A 21,008-nucleotide genomic window follows, 5' to 3' on the forward strand; every position below is an offset into this window, starting at 1 on the left:
ACCTTTCTGGGAAGGAGTCCTCACTGAAAGTGATTCACAGGTCACTTTACAGAGCAATGAGAATATGGGCTAGAGGCTCTAACCTAATGGATGTGCACAATGCAAACAGCTTTACAGATTCATCCTGGCATAAGTACAGCTGAACATCTCTGGTCTTTAAATCAATAAAGATCAGTCCAATTTTCCTTTGGTTTGCATAAGGCCAAATACGCAAAAGGCTGCTTGGTCTTTTTCTTTGAAGATCTGTTTGCAGTACGCAACCTGCTCAATTGCATGCAGGTCTGCTTGACCAGACCTGGGTGCTGTATAGCGAGCCTCCAAAGTTTCTTAGACTGGAAAGCAGAGGATGCAGACTTGCATCTGGAGGAGAGATGCAAGTATCTAGAACTTTCTGCAAGCATCTGGTTACTGTATCTCCCAGTAGTTGGTTTTATATTAAAGGTTCAGAGCAGAACACAAGGAGTGACTGTGTTCCTACTCAGGGAGAGATTCATTTCACCTTACTTCAGCCAGCCAAAACACAGATATCTTATCTAAGGCAACTGTCTAGGCTGCCTCTGTAATCAATTGTAAAAGAAAGAAACATCTGCTAGGCAAGTCAGCACATCCTAATGTATGTAGCACTTCTCTCCATTCCTCCATGGGAGGAATTCATATGACCAGCCTAGATCAGAAGAGTAGGGATCAGTTCACTTAAGCTAGCAACATGAATCGCAGCCTAAGGAAGTGCAATAATGGAGGCACTAAAGAGAGAGGAAAAAGATAAGGAGATAATTACTTGGAGCGTGGAGAGACAGGCTTCTCATAAAAGACGCACAAAAAATGGACAAATGTCTCCAGAGAGTTATTCTCAAAAATGGGTTTGATTCCTAAAGGAAAAGGCAAAAAAGGGGAAGATGGTGAATGAGAAGAGATATATCTAATGGTATTCTTAGTATTAAAACACAGTTCACACTAGGCTTTTCCTCAGCTGAGCTGGTTATCTGTTTAAGTCAATGTTGTACCAGAGAAATGAGGTAAAGCCTAGACCTTTAGGATAATGGAAAGCAGAAGAACTTTGCAGCTGAATCAAGAGGCTCAGCTGAATCATTAGCCCACGATGTTACAGCAGTGCTATAGCGGAGGCTCCTGCAGCGTCACGATCCCGCCTGCACCACTGAGCACTGCTCTCGGACACATGCTGAGAGGAGTCAAACACAAAAGGAAAAGGCTGGGAGGAGAAGAGCTTTAGGAAGTTTTAAAGAAAAAAAAAAGTAATAAGGCCTACGGCTGAGTGCTTAAAGTAGAGTGCCTGCAATTTGCATAAGATCTCAGAAAACTTACCATGATCCCAGGTTCAGCAAACTATTCAGCATTTAAATTCCTTCCTCAGCATTGTCTGAGAAACAACTTTGAAATTTTCAGTTTCTTTCATCTTGACTTTCCTGATTTATACTAACCTCTTCTTCATGGATTTAAAAATAAATTTAATGGGGTGAGAGATGTAGGGGGAGAGGGCAGGGAAGAAGGGAAACATTTCAAAAAGTACTACTGAAAGTCTTAGAAATGAAGTGGAAGTAATTAACTAGAACTATTATAATGACCAAAAAATATCAACCAGCAGTACAACTTAAATTGAAAAACAAAGGAAATGAAAATACAATAGCTCAGAAAACGTTTGAGGAAATCAAAGTACTAAAAAAAATGAGTTTTTATGTTCTAGAAAAAAAACAATAATTTTAATTCATATTGATAACCTCCAATGTTTAAGAGATTTTAAAATGTGGCCACTGTACTGTCATACTATTTTAACAACCTAAGAATATCTATAAAGCATAGTTAATAGGTGACCAATATTGAAGATTTCTGTAGCTTCGTTAGGTTGATAACATTAAAACAGCCAAATTAATTGACCCATATGGTTTTGTATTAGGCTCCTAGCCAACTAGATGTCTACCAATTATGGTCATTCCTGCCACTAAGTGACTTCAATCAAGAAAACAGTCAATGAACCTAGAAACCCTAGATTGCTGGGCATATAGTCACACATCTGTGACAGTGCAGAGGGTGCCATATAAATAAAGTCACTTAGGAACGTACAAAACCTAGCAGCACCAGCCTGAAGTGATTTAAGCAAGCTGATTTTCTTTTGATCCTCAAAGTTTACAGGAAAATTCATCAAAACAGACCAAGGTAAACAACACAAAACTAGGCTTTAGAGCTCTTTCCCCGAGTGAACTGTACTATAAAAGAATCACAGACACACAGACAAGAAACAGTATTAAAGTCAGGTGCAGCCTTTTTCAAGTTTTGTCTGTCCAGTTAAATTCTACCTGGAAACCTCATCTACCTCTTGTGTTCACAAGCTCACTCATCAGTAGAATTTCTGAACACACATTGGAAGAGGTCACTGAAGGGAGGAACACCTTTTTTTTTTTTTAATTGTTGGAGGCAAAAAAGAAGTTTAATGAGCAACAGTCTGTTATCCAGATCTGCTAGCACCAATAGCTGGTGCTCAGATTAGGGTACTAGTCTTCCTCTATAAAGTATAGAAAGAGATGCTTGTTTTCCAAAGCCACAAGTTTCATTTAAGGCCTATAAGTCACTCTCTAGAAAAACCTCACTTTCTGTCTTGCTGTTTTCACACATCCTCCACCCTCTCCAGTGAAAAGAGAGGTGTCTGCTGGTTTGAATGGTGGCTTTATTTTATGGAAAATCAGCAGAGGTGAAGGAATTAACAGAAGACAAAATACCTTAATATCATGCTTGACCACACAGTGCCCAGATGGGTGCAGCACTCCTAACCATACAGCAGCACTGCTCCATTTTGTGGAGACAGCAACAGTATTCTACCTTCAATTTTCCCATTTCAGATGTGAGCCTACTTCTCAGTGTCTGCCTCCATTTACCTGCTTGCATCTGCAGTGCTCCAGGAAACCATTACACCAGCATCCACTTACCACAAGCTCCTCTGGTCCTTGCCAGCTGATCCTGGGAATCACATTATCAAGAGTAACAGCTTGTCAGGCCAGGAACTGTAGAGCTACTTCCTAAGCTTTTAACAGCTTGCAGGTGGGCCAAAATGGACCCACTGCCTTTAAACTGGCTCATTAATAGGTCGGGGCAAGACCTGATCTTCTCCTCTTAAAGGGGCTGGCTAGATTGCATGGCAGAAATGCAGCCCTGCTTCTCCACACAGGAATTCTCTCTTCCATCATGTAAAGTTTAGGCAACAGGCCAGCTTTTCCCTTAGCAGGCTTGATTGATATGTGCTCCTAGCTCCCATGAAGTAGCAGCTTCTGCACTTTCAGAGAAGGAACAGCAGTTATGGCCATTCTCTAAATTGTGGAAACATGACTGCATAGAAATCTCCTTAATATATGTCTGTCTTTAAATCTCACCACCAACTAACATGCAATCTGAGACTCCTGGCATGCCTGGGTTGGTACTTTCATATCCAGGATAAGCTTTACCTTAGAGAAAGACAAATTAAGTGTGCATAGAAAATATGATTGAGGGAGGTAAGAGATTATTGTTTATAGTAATTCATCCAACGTCTATTAATTTCACCTTTTTCTTAAAGCAGTTTGATGTATTAAGATTCCTCCCAGAAAAGCACACCTAGCAGGAATCTAGCCAAAGAACATGAACGCATCTGCCAGGTCCAAACAGTACATTGGTGAGGAAAATCCCAGTTCTGAGCAACTCTGGAGGGCAAAAGGCCATCTGGATTTCATTCCAAATGGAACTAGCTATTTAATTTGTACAACAATCATGTTGACAACAAAGATGAACACATATGTCTCCTTTAAATGCCTCAAGGAATCACCCTTTTTTTTTTTTTTTCTCTTTTCAGTAACCATGATAACTTTGGGCAAAACCAGCTTTCATCTCAGAAAATGTTTTCTGTGGTAAAGGGTTTAAAATTGCATTTGTAATCTAACCATTAATGTTTTCCCCCTATACACCTGAGTGATGAAGGAGAGAGAACCTCTTCTGATTCTCTCTGAAAAACCTTGAAGATGGATGGCAGTGAAGTGAAATGCAGAACAAATTTTTCAAGTTGTGCTTCATTTTTTGCTGATCTTACCACAGGTTTTCATAAACACCTGCCTAATGTATATCATAGCTTTGCCAAAAAAATCCTCACATCCACCAAGCAGGCAATCAAAATGCAAAGTCTGATGGCGGAAAAGGAGGTTTCCTGAATCTTTTGGACTTAATCAAGATGCGTATCAATTTTGTTCTCTTCAAATTAGCTTTGCAAATCACATAAGTCTTAAAAGTGTCTCTTTACTTTCCACTGCACTGATACAAAGAATTGACACAGCTGTTGAAAACATCTTTTGACAAAGACTATCCAAATCATGATTCATATAGGCTATAGCCAATAGAATACTTACTCATTATTAACACAGGATAATGTGTTATACCTTGGATTAAAGCATGTCAAGGCCAATGCAATAATTGTTGCCCTAGTTAGTGAAAAGTCCAATAAACTATTTTAAGGCAGTGGATAGCTGAAACGCTATCAGTTTGCAAACCCAAAGCATTGGCATACACTTCTGGCAGTCAAGCATTGGAACAGGCTGCCCAGGGAAGTGGTGGAGTCACCATCTCTGGAAGTGTTCAAAAATCATGTGGATGTGGCGCTTCAGCACATGGTTTAGGGGACATGGTGGAGCTGGATTAATGGTTGGACTTGATGATCTTGAAGGTCCTTTCCAACCTTAGTGATTCTGTGATTCTGTTTCTGCCAAAAGACAGTTCTGAATCTATTCTGAAACCTGAACTGCTTGGGCAGCAGGGCTTTCTTCACTGTTACTTTTGGCATACAAACAAGAAACAGCACAAGTGGGGAAGCAGGGACAGAAAGAACAAGGAGAAGAAAAACTTGAACAAATGTTGGTACTGTAGGACAAAGAAATGCCCTTGAACCGAGGAAGAAATGAGACACTGAAGTCCTAGCTGAAAGGACTTGGTGGAGTAAGAAGGAAAATTGCCTTTGGTGGCTTCTCTCTGTTGGCATTCAAGATTTTGTATTTCCTTGTAAAGGAACTGAATTGCATTAACAACACCTGACCCATTCCCTTCATAATCTACTGCAAAGCACTGCATCTTGACTAGCCACTTGGATCAAAAGGATAGTAGCGTGTTTTATGATCAATATACAAAGTGGGATGGTATGACATAAGACCATCTTATGATTTTTAACACTGATACTAACACTGCCTTTTTTAGGCCAAAGACATAAGACTCTGCCCATTAATCATCAGTGGTATTCTGCCTTTGTGGACCTCCTGCCTCCAAAGAGACAAGGAGTATCACACTTCCCACACAAATGGGTTCTCCTTCACCGAACAAGGTACTCACCAGCTAGCCTTTACAGTAGGAACCTTCTGCAGAGCTCGGGAAAATAGATACCAGCTCCCAGAGACGTTCACAAAAAGTCAAAGGAATGACACAACTGAGAGTCTCCAGAAATCCTCTGCTGTTTTTGTGGAGGCACTTTCAGGTCAGACAAAACCTTTCTCATGCTTCTAGATAGCATTTTATGCAAATCAGTGTGAGGAAAAGGTAAGCTGCAGACTAATGCAAAGTGAATAGTAGATTTTAGGCTTATTTCAATCAAATATTGTGCTTTAATGGAGGACTAAGTTCTTACAGCCAGGCACTAAAAAAATATTTCTAACTGAACCTTCTTTAGTGTGTGACACAGATCCTCAGGAGAAAGGTGCATGACTCAGGTATCACACCGCTGATCTCCTACCATCATTTTGCAGGCATCCCTGGCATTTGGCCATGGCTTGGCTCCCATTCACAGCCATTCCCAGCCAGGCTCCACACTCAGCCGCTGCCAGGAGACCGGCTCCCGCTTCTCTCACTCACTTACCAGACTCTCAAAAACCCCTCTCTGTGCTGCTTCCTACCCTGCCCTACACACTTGGAAAGGGCTCCTCAGAAGCATCTGCAGTGTAACCTATTACTCCCTCTTCAAAGATTTTAATAATCTCCTCTTCTACAACACCTACCAAAGCTTGACATGGGGCATCTAATATTAGACTGCTGATGGGTTGAGGACACCACTATCAAGATGACCGATAATACCTCATTGTTTCTTCTTGCTTCCTGTCTCTCTGTCTGTCTGGTCTTCCTCCCTACACTGAGATCATAAGTGCTCTGGGACAGAAACGGATTTTTTTGATCTGAATTTAAACATTATTTAGCGAAATGGCACTGAGCTCTGCAAGTCGGAGTCCTGGTGCTACAGAAAAATTGAAAGTAAACACAATATCACGAATTACAGTCCATGTTGCTAATAGGTTGAAACCTTCCCAAAGAAGGTTCAATGACGACTTCTTTCTCCCTGGTAGAAACCTTTTGCATAAGGATCATTTTAATGCACAAACATTGCTATTTTATTTTCAGATTAATAATTACCAACCAACAACAAATCACACCAAAAAATAATATATAAGGAAAAGCAAACTAATCTCTGTCTAAACATAACAAATACCTCTCAGTGACAGAATTTTATAAGACTACACACAGAAAAATAATAAATGAAAGGAAGCACAGAGACCAGATCCATTCATCCTAAATCCTCTGCCACCTGAAAACAACCTATTTATTAAGGCTGGCAGAAAATTTTTCATACCAGCTATTTTTCATGGGTAATGCAGGATTAAGCAAAACAACATCTTTCACAGAAAGAATTTTGGATTTTCATCAAAAGTATTGGTTTAGTTTTGGTTTTGTTTGACAGAAAATGGAGGCAGGGGAAGGAGGACAGAAGCAGATTGGGGAACAAATCTAAGCAAACCTTACTAGAATGTCCTTACACTAGTTAATCTAAGTGCAGTCATGGAATAATTCATTATTTCTTCATGGAAAGCTGTTTTGCTCTGTTTCTTGGCCCATTGTCAGAAAGGACAAAACAGACTTAGGGAGCATGTTCCAGAAAATGATGGGACTTGGGGAAACTGCATGTACAGGACAGTGGCACACTCTCTGTGTGTAAACCCGTCAAAAGCAATCTGCCACACTCAGAATATGATGATTCAAAGACAGCAGGGAGAGAAGAAAAAGTGACGCTCAGGCTGTGGCAGTTTACGGAGCAAGACTGTCGCTCAGCCCAAAAAAGAACTCTCTGCTCTCAGGAAACTACTGTGGAGATACCACACTACCACGTGGGGTCAGCTCCCTCTGCCAGCAAATGCAAACCTAAAGCACATGTGTATAGTATGACCCATACAAGCACCACTGTTAATAGATTTGCAACATGGTCACAAACCTTTTCTTTTACTTCAGGGACAGCTTTTTGGAAATGACTGCAACAAAGAACCTGATCCTTTACTACTTTATTTCACTTTGACACTGCTGTACTTCTGCTAGGGTCAATGGTGTATCTAACATCGAAGTAAAATGGTGATTATGCAGTCCCAACATTATGGCTATCATCTTCCTCCTTCTGTGAGGCTGCACTTTAGCTTTCAAATAATACTTCTTCCAAATTCCAGGATGCTACAGTTTGATTTGCAAGGCCTTTTGTAAGCAAGGTGTGAAGCATGCAACGTAAATATATACTCTCTAATTCTCTTCTGAATTAGTCAGTTTAGACTCTTCAGTTGTACCCATATCCATACTGAGCTGCTAATTAACTTTTAAATATGGTGCTGACAGGCAAATCCTCCTAGTCTAACTCACAACAGTTATATGCCTGCACATGACAGCTGAGGAACTCTACAATTTTAAATAAATCATTGTCATCAATTTTACAATGAGAAGTAGAATCTTTGAAATTTCTAGTAGAAATGAAAATATAAAACAGCAATTGTTTGGTGGCAAGTTCATTTTAGAAAGCTGTGAAATGAAATTTAACCTCAAAGTCTAAGCTTTGAAGTACCTGACTTCCTATCCTGCAGCGTCTTGGATACCCTCCTACCTGGCAAACTGACAGCTCTCAGGCTGACACCAAGCCAGCAACATTCAGCGTCTGTGCTGGGGCTCCCAGCCCTATAGCAAAGACCCTGCCTTCCAGGAAGCCAGTCCCAGGGCACTCTGTGCGCAGCTGTCCCCAGGGGTCTCAGGAATCCGGAGTCCTTGGCAAGTGCCAGCCTTCCAGTTCTGGCGAACCAGAGCTTCCAGTAACAGTCATGTTAGAAATTGCCCAGCCCACTCAAACCCGAAGTGAAACAGAGTTTTATCACACTGGGATTGCTGGTAAAACACTAAAGACAAACCAGAAAAAACACTAAGTGACTGAAAATAACATTTGGCTTCCCTGAACCCACTTCCTCCACACGGGTCCATATTTTATAGATTTATATCCTTACAGAAAACACTAAATGAGAGAAAATGCTGAGAAAAGTAACATAGTTTCTAGCATGTTCCTATCAAAACATATGCCAACCGAAATGAACAGAACATATATAAACAAAGCAAACAAAAATTAAAAGCAAAGGTTACCCCATGTGAAGTTTCCCAGCCTGATGGATGAATTACATTGTTAGACTGCAGTTATCAACTTACTATGCCTCGCATCTATTTCTGACATATTAAAATGAAAATTTTGCTACTGAGGTAAACTGGTGGGAAATTTTGATGAAAGTATATGAGCTCTAGGTCGTAATTATAGGATGACCCCTAGAAGAAACCAAAGCGGTGAAAAATTAAAGTCGATTCCAGAAACTGCAGGTTGGACATTTTTTTGCTAATAGAAACGTCATGGGGAAAAAAAAGAATTTTCACTATCTTGATTACATAAATTTACCTAAGTTGGTTTTCTACATTGGAGAAGGATGCATTAAAACATTTTTTAAAACCTCTTAGTTATTTCTCTTATACTCTGATAGCTACAGGATGGTAAGTCTAAGCTGAAAAGAAATATCCTCCTTGATTGGCTGGACTACAAAATTTCAGTTTTACTTGCACAGCTGGAAAGCCTGGAGCCTGTTCTGGTACATGGTGTTGACAGAGAAGCAAGTCATAGGTCTGTTTGGGCACATTGCAAAACTGTTTCCCAAACCCTGTCCACTGGAAACCAATGATTAGAGGAGGAAGAAAGGTTCAGATGAAGCTTGCAGTGTTTTGATAGACCTATGTGTGCCTGTGTATGTGTAGACCCTTTTCTTGGGAAGGGTGAAAACAGATAGGAAAAATGCCCACACAGTTCAACAAGGGAAATTAGTCCCTTGTTTTCATGAACACATCCTCCATTACTCCTCCTTGGAATTTTTTTTTTTATTCAGATATAACCTGTCCCAAGCACAGAAAAGTAAGAATCCTGAGAGGATGGCTTCTATTTTAAATATTTTCCATAGCAGCTTCTTACAACAAAGAACAGGTTCAAGCTTGCTCTTCCTGCCACTAAAGTCAGAGTACGCATCACTACTTTTATAAGATCATGACAGATTTGTACCTTTCTTCTGACCTACCAGGCTAGAGGAAAGGAAGGTAGCCTTATGTGGAGGGAATCCCTGTGCAAACAGGCTTTAAGTCATCCGTGAAAGTAATAGCATTGTTCTTTGGAAAAGAAAAAAAAAGGAACTGCACAATGTAAGAAACTGAGTATCCAAAATCAGCAATCACCTACCAGGCCAGAGGAAAGGAAGGGAGCCTTATGTGGAGGGAATCCCTGTGCAAACAGGCTTTAAGTCATCCGTGAAAGTAATAGCATTGTTCTTTGGAAAAGAAAAAAAAAGGAACTGCACAATGTAAGAAACTGAGTATCCAAAATCAGCAATGAAAATTCTGAAGCCCATCCTATGTTCAGCACTGCTAGATCATGTATTACAATTTCTCTTCTAAACACGAAGATTTTCACCAAATTCATTGTCACTGCTTAGTAGTCAATGAATATGGAAAAGCTACGCACACAGATGCTTACATAAAAGACTACCTTGATTAAAGCAAACTGCTGTCCTCAGCAGCTGCACACATGTACTCCTATGCTTTCCGTTTGTGACAGGGAAAAAGGAAAGGCCATTCAGACAACAAAGCAACAGCAAACTATATAGCCACCTTCTTCATTATAGGCTTCATATAGCCTCAACCATTTTCCATTATAAGTATGCACTTAAACAGCATCGCAAGAGGGTATGATTATGCAGAACAGGCGGAAATAACATGACAGAAGGAAAAAGGAGCAATTCATCATTATTAGCATAGGCTTTGTTCAGGTACATGGCCCAGCCTTGTCCCGACTCTACTGGAAGGAAAGTCAGGAAATATGAGCCAGAAGCAAATTACACTGTGTCCAGCCAAGACACCAGCCTGGACAGCAAGGGGGTCAGGAGCCCAGAATATGCCACAGAAAGCAACTGCTACACAGTTTAAACAGGGCCAGAGATGAGCTGCTCCAGAAACCCTAGCAGAATGGACATTATCTCAGCCTATACTACTGTGGTCCCAGTGCAGGTGCGTTTAGTGAAGCTGGGCCTTGAAATGTATTACCACTGCACAGGTAGGTCTGGCTGTGTTCAAGTCAACTTCAACTTTATTAGAAGTTCACTTGCATTAAGTAACTTACGTTGTTAGGCCTTTGTACACGTGTTCAGGGACCAACTGCCGTAAGGACATGGTCTTCCAGTTCCCTCAATGTTTTATGTGATCTTCTCCCAAAGAAAACAAGTGTTTTAATGATACTCGCAAGGCCTACCTTGCCCAAACCAGGGGTGTCTTTCACTTTGCTGATTGCCCTTAACAAACATGGTGGTGCAGGAGGTGGGGAAGTCTGAAGGATACTGCTGAAGCTGGTAGAGAAGAGAGGAGATTCAGGAACAGGTGATGCAGAAGGCCTGTGCTTCTTCTTTTTGGAAGACAGGTTCAGTTTCTGAGCAGCTCTGTAGGAAAAATGACAAGAGTAAGCTAAAAGAAATCCAAACCCATCAACATAAGCAGTCAAGAATGAATAAAGGTATTTATCAGGTTACTATTTATGTAAGATCTCATTTTTACCTCATTGATCCCAACAGCTTCATAATTCTGGTTCTTCACTCATTATTAGTAGTTTAACGCCACTGACTTCACAAAGTTGCTCCAAATTTACACAGTCTGCATTAAGCAGGGTCACAATCAGGCCTCTGTCACTATCTCATTTGTTGAAACAAATCAGTCTGCAAGAAGGCTCCAAAACCTCCAATTAAATCAATGAGCTATATGGCAATTTCTGTTCTAAAATTAAGTTCAGTTACCAAATAGTTCACACAGAATTGTGTGTCATTCATAAGACTGTAATTAGAAAATGAATACTTGTGTAACATTTGGATGTAAGCAGCCACGGTTAGGTTAATTAGTATTAAATGCTTAGGTGAATTTGCTGAGATGTAAGAAGCCTTGCACTAGCTGTTTTAAATTTTTATCAACTCTTAAAACATAAGCCAGTCTAAAAACTGCACAAATGGTGACCAATGAAAATATTACTGTTTGCAATGAGATGAAGACAATCATACCAACTACAGCTGCACTAACCACTAAGCAGAGAAAAGAATGAAGACTGTCTTTAATACTACAGTATTCTTAGATAAGAATGCTGAAGTTTGTATAGACTCTGATTAAAAAGCTAAGCTTTTCTGGAACAGAAAGATTCAGTACTTTTGTTTTGCAAAATGTTTTCTTTTGAGAGACAATTCAACATTTAGCCTTTGTTTCAACACTTGTGCATTCTGCACTGCTCAGGGATAACGTTAATCTTAATCATGCTGCCCCACGGTTTCCCTTCTGTAAAACAAGCACTTAAAATGGAACGGGTCAGCTGGAGCACCATCTCAAAGGAGACATGGATATAACAATTCATGAGGCTACTTTCATGTTGTTTACTTTGGCAGACAAATTGACTTAAGTGACTTAAGATAGGTATAAAAGTAGTCTGTGCTGACAGTAGCTCCTCTTACCAGTATGTATTCTTTTAGCCTATGGCAAGTGCAAAGCCATTCCAGGTAGATTAGTTTTTAATAAAAGAAATTTAATTAATAAAATATATTTTAATTGACCTGACACAGAATTATGACTCAGAAGTTTCTGTACCATCTCCTTGTCCTTGTTCTTCCCCTTCCCTCTGGCCTACAGACCGCAGTTCACAACCTGGCCCTCTCTTTTAAAAGTCTGCTTTTTTTTTTTTATAGAAAACATAATCAAAATGTGTTGGTCAAAACCAAAGCAAAAAGCACCAAATTTTTCTTTTCCTAGCAACATTTCAATGGTTTGAGAGGATTCAATGATTTCAGCTTCCACACTGTCCATCACTAATGCTTTTATGAAGTTGTCCATGCTGAATCAAGATTTTCTGTATGTCTCAGCTTCACTATAAAATTATTTTAAGCAAAATCTTGCACTATGTGCATCAACTGAAAATACAAATGTTGGCCAAACATACTGAAAAATTTACTCCTGTGGTCAAGCTCAATAGTCCAGTCTTAAATATAGGCAGTGGCTCCACGCACTCTGGTCATTTATCTGGTCTCATTGTCTCACCTCGGGTGAAAATACATTTCCTAAAAAACTTTTTCTAAGTTGACTGACAGAGCCATTATCCCTCTTGCCACTAAATGCTTCTCCAGCATTTAAAGTTCCTTTTACAAAGCTGATAGTGTAATACAAACCACTTTTTGACCCAACCAAGCCCATAGCTGGCATTTTCTTAAAGAAAAAGCATTGTTGGAGGTACTTGGCCTTTTCAAAACCTTGGAACTGTATTCTAGTTGGAAAGTTATAACCTTTGAGATTGCATTGAAATGGAAGAACCTGCATTTTCCTTTACATTTTTGGCCTGCAACTGGCAAAATGTATGAAAAAGCAATGAACTATATCTCACAGCTTCATGGGGTTTTCTTTTTTCCCTCAAGGAGCGAAAATCAATGCATGGAAGGCTAGAAAATCATTTACAAGCCCTATCAGACTTGACTGGATTTTGAAGGGGATCAAAAAGGCAATAAGCCTCAGGTAATTTCCAGAGCACTTAACTGGGAAGAGAAGGGTTTTTTAATGAGATGTAGACTGCAATATAACACAAACATGTACAGTGTGGCTTTCTTGTGAGCACATTTGCGTAAGAAAAATCATTCAGCTTGGGTGGCTAGCATTGCTCTGAAGACAGTTGGTCATGCAAGCTGAAGTTGATTTGGCCCTGTGATCTAGCATAGGAGGTTAGAAATTCTCACATTTTACTTTTCAAGGCAAGTCAGATGCCTGGCTCTCCCATGCAGACTCTCTGGACTGCCAGACTTCTCAAGCAAAGCACCAGGCTAGACCTTGGGGGACCCAATGCTGTTGAGGCTCACAGCCTGCCCAGCCCAGCCAGCAGCTGTTTAGACTCTGCTCTCTTACAGGAGACAGCTAATTTGTTTTCATTTAATATCTAGTATAATAGGATGCTGGTTTCCACTTGAGACTATGCATACTTACTGCAGTAATGGTAATGATGGCAGCATGCCTTTATGTATTGACAACAAGCTGATCATACTCCAAGTTACATTACATCCCACTTGAGCCAAGTGATATCAGCTATGAACTATGCAGGGGTGCGCAGCGGGCTCCAGTGCAATGCAAACCACTTCACCGCTGTGTGCGGTATGGCTGCGGTAGGGATTGTGTCCACATATAAGACATACAAGAAACTCGATCCAAATTAAATTTTTGAAGTGCATAATTTAAACTGCATTAGATCACTGTGTGAATACTCTCAATCACAACAGAAGTGTCTTTAATGTCGTTTTACTGAATTATCTTCCAAAGTAACGCAGATTTAATCCAGTTTAATGAATGTACTTTGGATTCGCACCTTCAGTTAACATGGATTATTTTTCCTGAGAGTTCCGACGTAAACAAGCAGCTGGAGACTTTTTGAAAGCTTACAAGATTTGTGGCAGAGGAAATAATCACAAGATCAAGATCTAAGATTGCAGAAGGGGTGTTAGAAAGCTGATTAAAGTTCAATCCAAATAAAACTGATGGATTGCTGGCAGGAAAGGGGAACTGCTTTGAATGACTTATGAACTGATCCATAGCAATGACTGAGGTAATTTCTTGAAAGGACATTCTCTGCTTTTTGTTTTTTAAAATACAAGTTCAATAAGGTATACTTTTGGGCAGTCAGAATGCTTTTCACCTCCTACTTATGCAGAAATGGTGATTATTTTTTTTTGCCTTAAAACTCCATGGGCAGGCTGGGATTTTCTAACACTCATTGCAGAGCTAACTCCCCTACGCTGGAAGCCATTGCATGACTGATATGAACTTTTGGAAAGTTGAAGATCCTCTGTGGGATTCATTGAAGAAATGGAAGTAAACCAGCTGAGGCACTGGTAATTCTGAGCCATGAGGGGCAAAGTATGCTCTTTGGAAACTCATCTAGAGCAATAAATGAACAGAAATCAATTAAATAATCCTTTTTTAACACAGAACAAAGGCACTGCTAGGGGTGATGCAAAGATCTTTGCTAAGAAAGTTATTCATACTACTTGCAAGCAATACAAGAGTACAGTTGATGAAACTCTTTAGACAAAATAAAAGGCATTATGAAAAGTTCTGTAAATACCTTGCTTAGAGAAGTCACTGGGTAATGGTTACAGTATAACATACATAAGGAAACACTGTGGAAGGAACAGTTTGAAAATTAATGATTTCTAAATTAATTTTCGCTGCTCACAAAAAGCAACTCGAAAAACTGAGGACAAATCCATGTATCCTCTTGTTACTAAGCAATAGTCAGGTGAGAAAAAAGCACAATCACAAAAAAACCCACAAACCAAACCAAAACTGTGTGATACAGCACTTCAAGAAAATAACAATAAATAAAGTCTCCCTAATACATAATGCTCACATACAATACATAATGTTCGCATGCCTCCAGCTCAAATAGAGCAGACTGAGACCTCAATTGTCATAAGTTCATATAAGATCATGAACTCAGTGAGCCTGGCTATGCCAACTCATGGCATAATTGCTTCCTCTCGCTTAAGTAAGAAAACAGACACTGCTAATAAAATTCAAGGGACACCTATTTAGCTTGATAAAAGAAACTATTTTTTCACAAACATATCATCCAAGGAAAAATTAAAACTTTAGGACTCACTGTCAAAGTAGAGGTCAGTAAGGCCAACAGGTTCATTAGATTCAGAAGGGGATTAGACATTTAAGTGAATAATTAAAATATTATTCACACTTATGTCAGCAAAGATCATTGTTGATAAGTAACACTGTCTCCCATGGTTCAGTACCTGACATGCCCCTTCACCATTGACATCTGAAGAAATTTTGTTAGGTGCATATCTCTGTATAATTATTCATTATTGGATTTTCATATTACACTATGATGCATCCAGTACTTATCACCCTTGGAAACAGAATTCCAGATCATAGGGGCCAGTGAGCTGGTATATCAGTTTCTGTGTCAAAATAAAAATTGAAAATATGCTCGCTTTCATATCATATTTTCCCCAGAGAAAATGGCTCTGAAGCTGTGGAGGCTAAACAGTCATGTACTAGCTAAATTTAATGTAAATATTCGCAATTTTCTTTAAAATTAAAAATCTATTTTTCTTCTTTATTTGGAGGCAGAAATTTCATTTTATAAGATAGCTACTCTCTGTTGGGTTCACCGTTCAAGGAGTAAGGTATGAAATTTATCTGTGCAAGGGAAAGCTTACCAGAGGATGCACTGGTTGGACAAGCCCAAAGGAGATTAATGATCTTCCCTAGTAATTAAAACACTATCTTTACGTAACCAAAACTGCTTTTCCTGCTGTACCTTAGTGCTGGGTTGGAAAATAGATGGAAGTTTAGCTTGGAAATCAGTCGCCAGAACAAACTTCCTAAGCATATTTGTGCAGGTACATCACTCATTATAAAATACACCTATATTTGTGACCAACACTGTTGGTTACCCAGCGTGAAACATTCATATCCTATGGTCTCAATTTGGGCACCTAGAAGTAAAAGACATCATTGCCCAGCCTCACCTTCAACACAAAAGCCCTACCAATATTTTTTTTTTTAAACATCAGCCATAATTCTTTCTGTAGTAAAAGTAGAAATTCTTGACTGTCACCTAGTAAAATGTAGTCTGCACAGTATTTTAGTTAACTGATGGAATGTCAAACAAAAATATACTGGAAGCCTGCCATTAGTTTTCATTATTTCCAACTGAAATGTTTGCAAATATGGGTTCACGATGTATTTTCTGTTTTGGGCAAATATGTTTATATAAAATGAGTCATCACATTATATAGGTCCCTATCTAGCTGTAAGGTAAAAACCAATGGGATATAGCAAAATTACAATCATGCAGGCTTTTTTTCCTATGAGAAAAGTCAGTCTTGATTTTCGGTCACACAGGGTCACTCAACAGTTCCTTCTTCTCGAGGATCTTTAGTTACTGAATTACATCATTTATATGCTGCCTATACAAACTGGACACAGGGCACTAAATGGGATGTTCACATTTTCTAATTATAGGGATCTAGCCTAGCTTCTCTGAATCACCAAAAGTGACTCCCTTTCTCCCAATCGTCTGTATAGGTGATGCAGGCTACTAAGGTGACATTACAGCCAGGTTGACCTGAGCACTACCACCGAAATGGGAGGCCCCATACCCACCACTGCCCTGTCTGCATACTTCCTTTCCCTTCCCCGCTTCTTTCCTCACATTCATTTTGGCTTTGCTGCTACCACTTTAACCACCTGAACTGGCTCGTGCCAAAGGGTGCTCTAAATCATACTTACTTGACATGGCTAATATTCCTGAATGACTATGGCAAGAACCTCCCTGACCTTAAAATCTGAGGCACATGGTACTAAATGTGGTTTAATGCAAAATGTCATCTATCTATTTGGAGGGCAATGATCTGGTCAGGAACCATGGCTCCCTTTGCGCCATGCCTTTTTTTGCATCTTCTAAAGCAAAGAGTACAGAGATGCTTTACAGGGTGTTTAACCAACGAGCTAACAGCCGTGCTCTGCTGCAAGGGGCCAGGTTGCCACTCCACCATCTGCAAACCAGGGATACAACCTGAGAAGTATGCTCCATGGCAGAGCGAGAACAACCTCCAAGGGCTTCCTCTCGTACCTCTACATAGAACAGTTTTTTTCATCCCGACTAAAAGCAAAAAACCAGCAACAAATTGTGCAGTTGGCTTGCCATGTCCCTTCCCAGCCCACATTCCCTGCCTTACAACAGGACTTATGAGCTATGAACAAGAATCAGGGCAACTTTACTTCGCTTTAATTCTCTGTGTGGCCAAACCCAGGGCTGTGGTGTTGCAGCCTAGTAAGACATGTAAAGAATGAATTAAGAAAATCTCAGAGGAACATTTCCTGGATGTGTAGTTCCAGTAAGATTCTTAGTAGTTGTGTTTAATTATTTTACAATGCCTTTAAAATCTGGAGATAATTTGAGCTTTCTGCTTATGCTGTAGAAGGTATAATAAACATCCCTCTAATGCCCAGTAAACACTTGCCCCTTATTGTTCTCTTTATTTTTATGTATGCATTCAATTTCATAGCAACAATAAAACTGTCCCAGGCTGCAATCTTTCACTTCTTGGGTGGTTAATTCAGATGTTTTGGACACAGTGCCTTAGTGACTGTGCTTTCCCCTGGAACTGTATCGTAACTGTCCAGAAACTCATTATTTTTAACTTAATTCTAACAGACTCAAAATAGGGCTTTGAACTTTATTCAGGACAGGTCTTATACAACCTGAGGCTTGTTGCACACAGACAATCTTAGAGAAATTAACTGCTCAGACTTGCTTTTATATCAAGTTCAATTTTGTGTAAATCACTGGCAGCAGAGCTGCTCCTAGGTTGCACCAAAATGAAGATGATGAATGTGCTTGAAGACCAATAGCTTAATGAGACGCTCAAAGTCCCACACAAGTATATATTGCAGGACAGAGGGCTCATATTCTACACAGCTGTTATTTGGGTGAAACTCCCAGTTTTAGAGAAGGCTATGACAAGATACAAAACAAACCACTCATGTCACTACTGTTCGATCCACAAGATTCTTTTCACCAGGTATCACTGTATTCTGGTAAAGTTCTTTTTACCTGAAAACCCATGATTCAGTGACAGATGTCCTTCTGTCTTTGGCAACAGCATCATTAATTAGCTCTCATGCATAGAGATAATGTTGGCCGAAAAAGTAACAAATCAAATGAACTATCACATTTGGAATTTTTACATGAAATCATACCCTCGTTCTTCAGTAGTACCCATCAAGAAAACTACACCTTGATGCAATAGCTTGATACATTTAGCTAAAGAAAGATCATTTCTGCTTTCTTTCCTTTCCATTTCTTTTTCTCCTCTTAGTACTATTCCTAAATTTTGGACATTACTCGTGCAGGTCACCACACTATAAAAATTACCAGATTCACCTTTCCTGCTGTGTTATTGACTGCAGACACACATAATCAACTTGCATTTTTAGAGAAAAGAGTTATTTTGGTGACCAGCAGAAGGACCCCACTCTAAGAAAATGTTCAGCACTTAAACGCAAAATACAAATCACTAGTCAATTTTTTTAAAGAGTGCCTAGAGGTTGTTTTTATTATTAATCTAGCTTATTTTTCTCTCTGAAGAATGCTTTTACAAAAAATGATAGTCAGATAGATGACAGTGCTCACAGCATTATCTCGTTCATGGAAAGCTTGGAGGATGAGTTGAATATGTGTCACTGCATGCTTAATGCATGAAGCAAGCTGAACCATCATACTTGGATAAAATAAAATCAGATGTTTAGCACTAGTTTAATATGGGAAGAAAACTAGCTACATTGACTATAACTCAAATGAATTCAAATGTAAGCACTTACCAATTACTGCCATGGTTACTTGGCAATGCATCTTCAAGTCCCATGGGAAAACTGCATAGGCGGGAGACTGACAACCACAGACCAGAGTAGCCTTAATGTCAATCACACAGAGCTGAGGGCAAGAGCACTAATATCTTTCCAGGGGAGGTCAGAAACAGGCTCATTGCAGCTCAAGCTTTGGGTCTTAAGAAGTATTACCTGTATATACTAAAAATTTAGATCATGAGATGCCAGCATTGCCACTAAGTAATACGAATGGAGACGTGCACTGTTTTATATTTGTACTGTTACTGTGTAAAACAAGAAACACGTGCAGATCTGTCAGTCTTCAAGTGTTAGCTGGAAACAATTAGGGGCATGGATGCACAGTTACACTGTCTTCTCCCAAAAGTACCATCAGGGGTGGCTGGCAAACAGATTTTCCCCATGTCTGAGACAACCCAGCAAATTTCAAACCATGGGACAGGACTCCTGCTTAGCCAACCCCTAGCTGACTCTCCTCATGAGCAAGAAGTAATGACAGTTATGACAACTCAAAAACGTGCCTAACGGAAGCGTTGCAATAAGAGCCCCACAAACCGCTGGCCATTTAATAACAGTCCTTAAAATCATATAAAACAATTTATTTAACTGTTAGTTTTATGGATCCTATACAATTACAGTGATACTATTACCTTGGATGCCAAAGCCTGACCACACACTGTGTGGAAAGCTGTTTTGCTTCATCTTTGTCCCGTTCAGCAAAAGCCTCTCATAACACCAGGAGGAAAAGCAGCCAGCACACAGATTCACAGTCCATTTTGTCATTGTTAACTTTCCGGTTGGCAGAACAATTAAACAGATACATAAAAAGGCCAAAAGGCAGGTAAGCTTTACAGGACTTTCTGCCTCATCAATATTTTGGAGGTCAGCACATCTAAAATAACACCAGCATACAAATGGTAAACTATTCTGACAACACAGATGCACTGAAATTCAATGCACTTAAGCCCAGCTCTGACAAGCAATCTCCTGTCACAGTCAAAAATATTTCCTCTAAGAGCTCCTGTAAGTCTTGCCTTGTACTTATTTAAGTCGCTACCATGAGATAGTGATAATTCTTTGAGACAAATTGTTTTCAGCTACTGGAGAGTATCACCATTACTATGTATAATATGCTAAGGTTCAGGACTGAGGTCCTCGTCTTAAAAACTGCACACATGCTAAAATCAGTCCAGCCCCAACAGCCTATAAGGAAAACAGACAAAACAAAAGGAAAATGTTATGATCCCACCTTCACAGGGATATGCTGAAGCATAAAGAAATTAATGAAGAGTGGCAAATAGTAATTTAATCTTGATCTCATTAGCGGATTCACACGAATAGTTACGGTGGTTTTGGAATTGCCTAGCAGCATCCCCCCAGTACCTATGAGGAAGGTACCACGATAACAAGACCTTCAAACTGGGCCGTAGAAGATCAAGAGCTGACAAATGTATGTTTAAACAAGAGAGGTCTGGACAGCATATAAGGAAAAGTTTTTTCACCCTGAGGACAACCAAGCAAGGTTGTGCAGTCTGTCCTTGGAGTTTAAGACACAAATGAATGAAGTCCTGGGCAACCTGTCTGACCTCAAAGCTGAGCCTGCTTTGAGCAGGGGGTTCACCTAGAAACATTCTGAGGTCCCTTCCAGCCACCATACAACGATGCAATGAAAGAAATGTTAGTGCAACCCTGACAGCAAGAAAAATATTATGCTTTATTTTTTCTTTCAAAATATCTTTTCTCTGAAAAGTTTCAACAAAATCACTTAGCATCAATCTTAGCAACTTATTCACTCCAAAATGAAAGTTTGTATTTTTAGAACGTTAATTTAAATATAATTGAAGCAAATGTCAAACTACAATTTCAAATGGAAAAAGTTAATAACCACTTCTTTTTGATGGGTATAACCAAAACACATTAAAAAAATTCTTGATTCTTGTTTACTTTCTGGGAAGACATAAACTAAATCAGCAGAAGCTAATGAATTAATTTAATTTTAATTACATTTGTATTTGTTGCTGGAGGAAAAAATTGACAAAAATTTCACCCAAGTCACCTTTAATGCTTTGTTATATGACATTCTATCCCTATCTACTTGAGATTCAGGAAACGATTCTACACAATACTAAATGTCTTCATATCCTACTTTTTGCAGGGGAAGTCCTATGCGCCCAGCCTCTTGCAGGAAT

The 21,008-nt window shown here is 39.5% G+C and overlaps 1 protein-coding gene across 1 annotated transcript in view; it reads right to left on the minus strand.

Annotated features, from left to right (window-relative positions):
- KIF26B (kinesin family member 26B) overlaps window positions 1–21,008 on the minus strand; it is a gene marked incomplete at its 3' end in the record, with an annotated part of 158,517 nt that overhangs the window by 74,243 nt on the left and 63,266 nt on the right. The window contains exon 3 of the mRNA XM_010288200.1: window positions 10,640–10,823. Coding sequence (XP_010286502.1) covers window positions 10,640–10,823 — 184 coding nt within the window. The remainder of the gene's footprint in view (window positions 1–10,639; window positions 10,824–21,008) is intronic.

The sequence above is a fragment of the Phaethon lepturus genome, unplaced genomic scaffold (assembly GCF_000687285.1).
Source record: "Phaethon lepturus isolate BGI_N335 unplaced genomic scaffold, ASM68728v1 scaffold15445, whole genome shotgun sequence".
Taxonomy (NCBI): Eukaryota; Metazoa; Chordata; class Aves; order Phaethontiformes; family Phaethontidae; genus Phaethon; species Phaethon lepturus.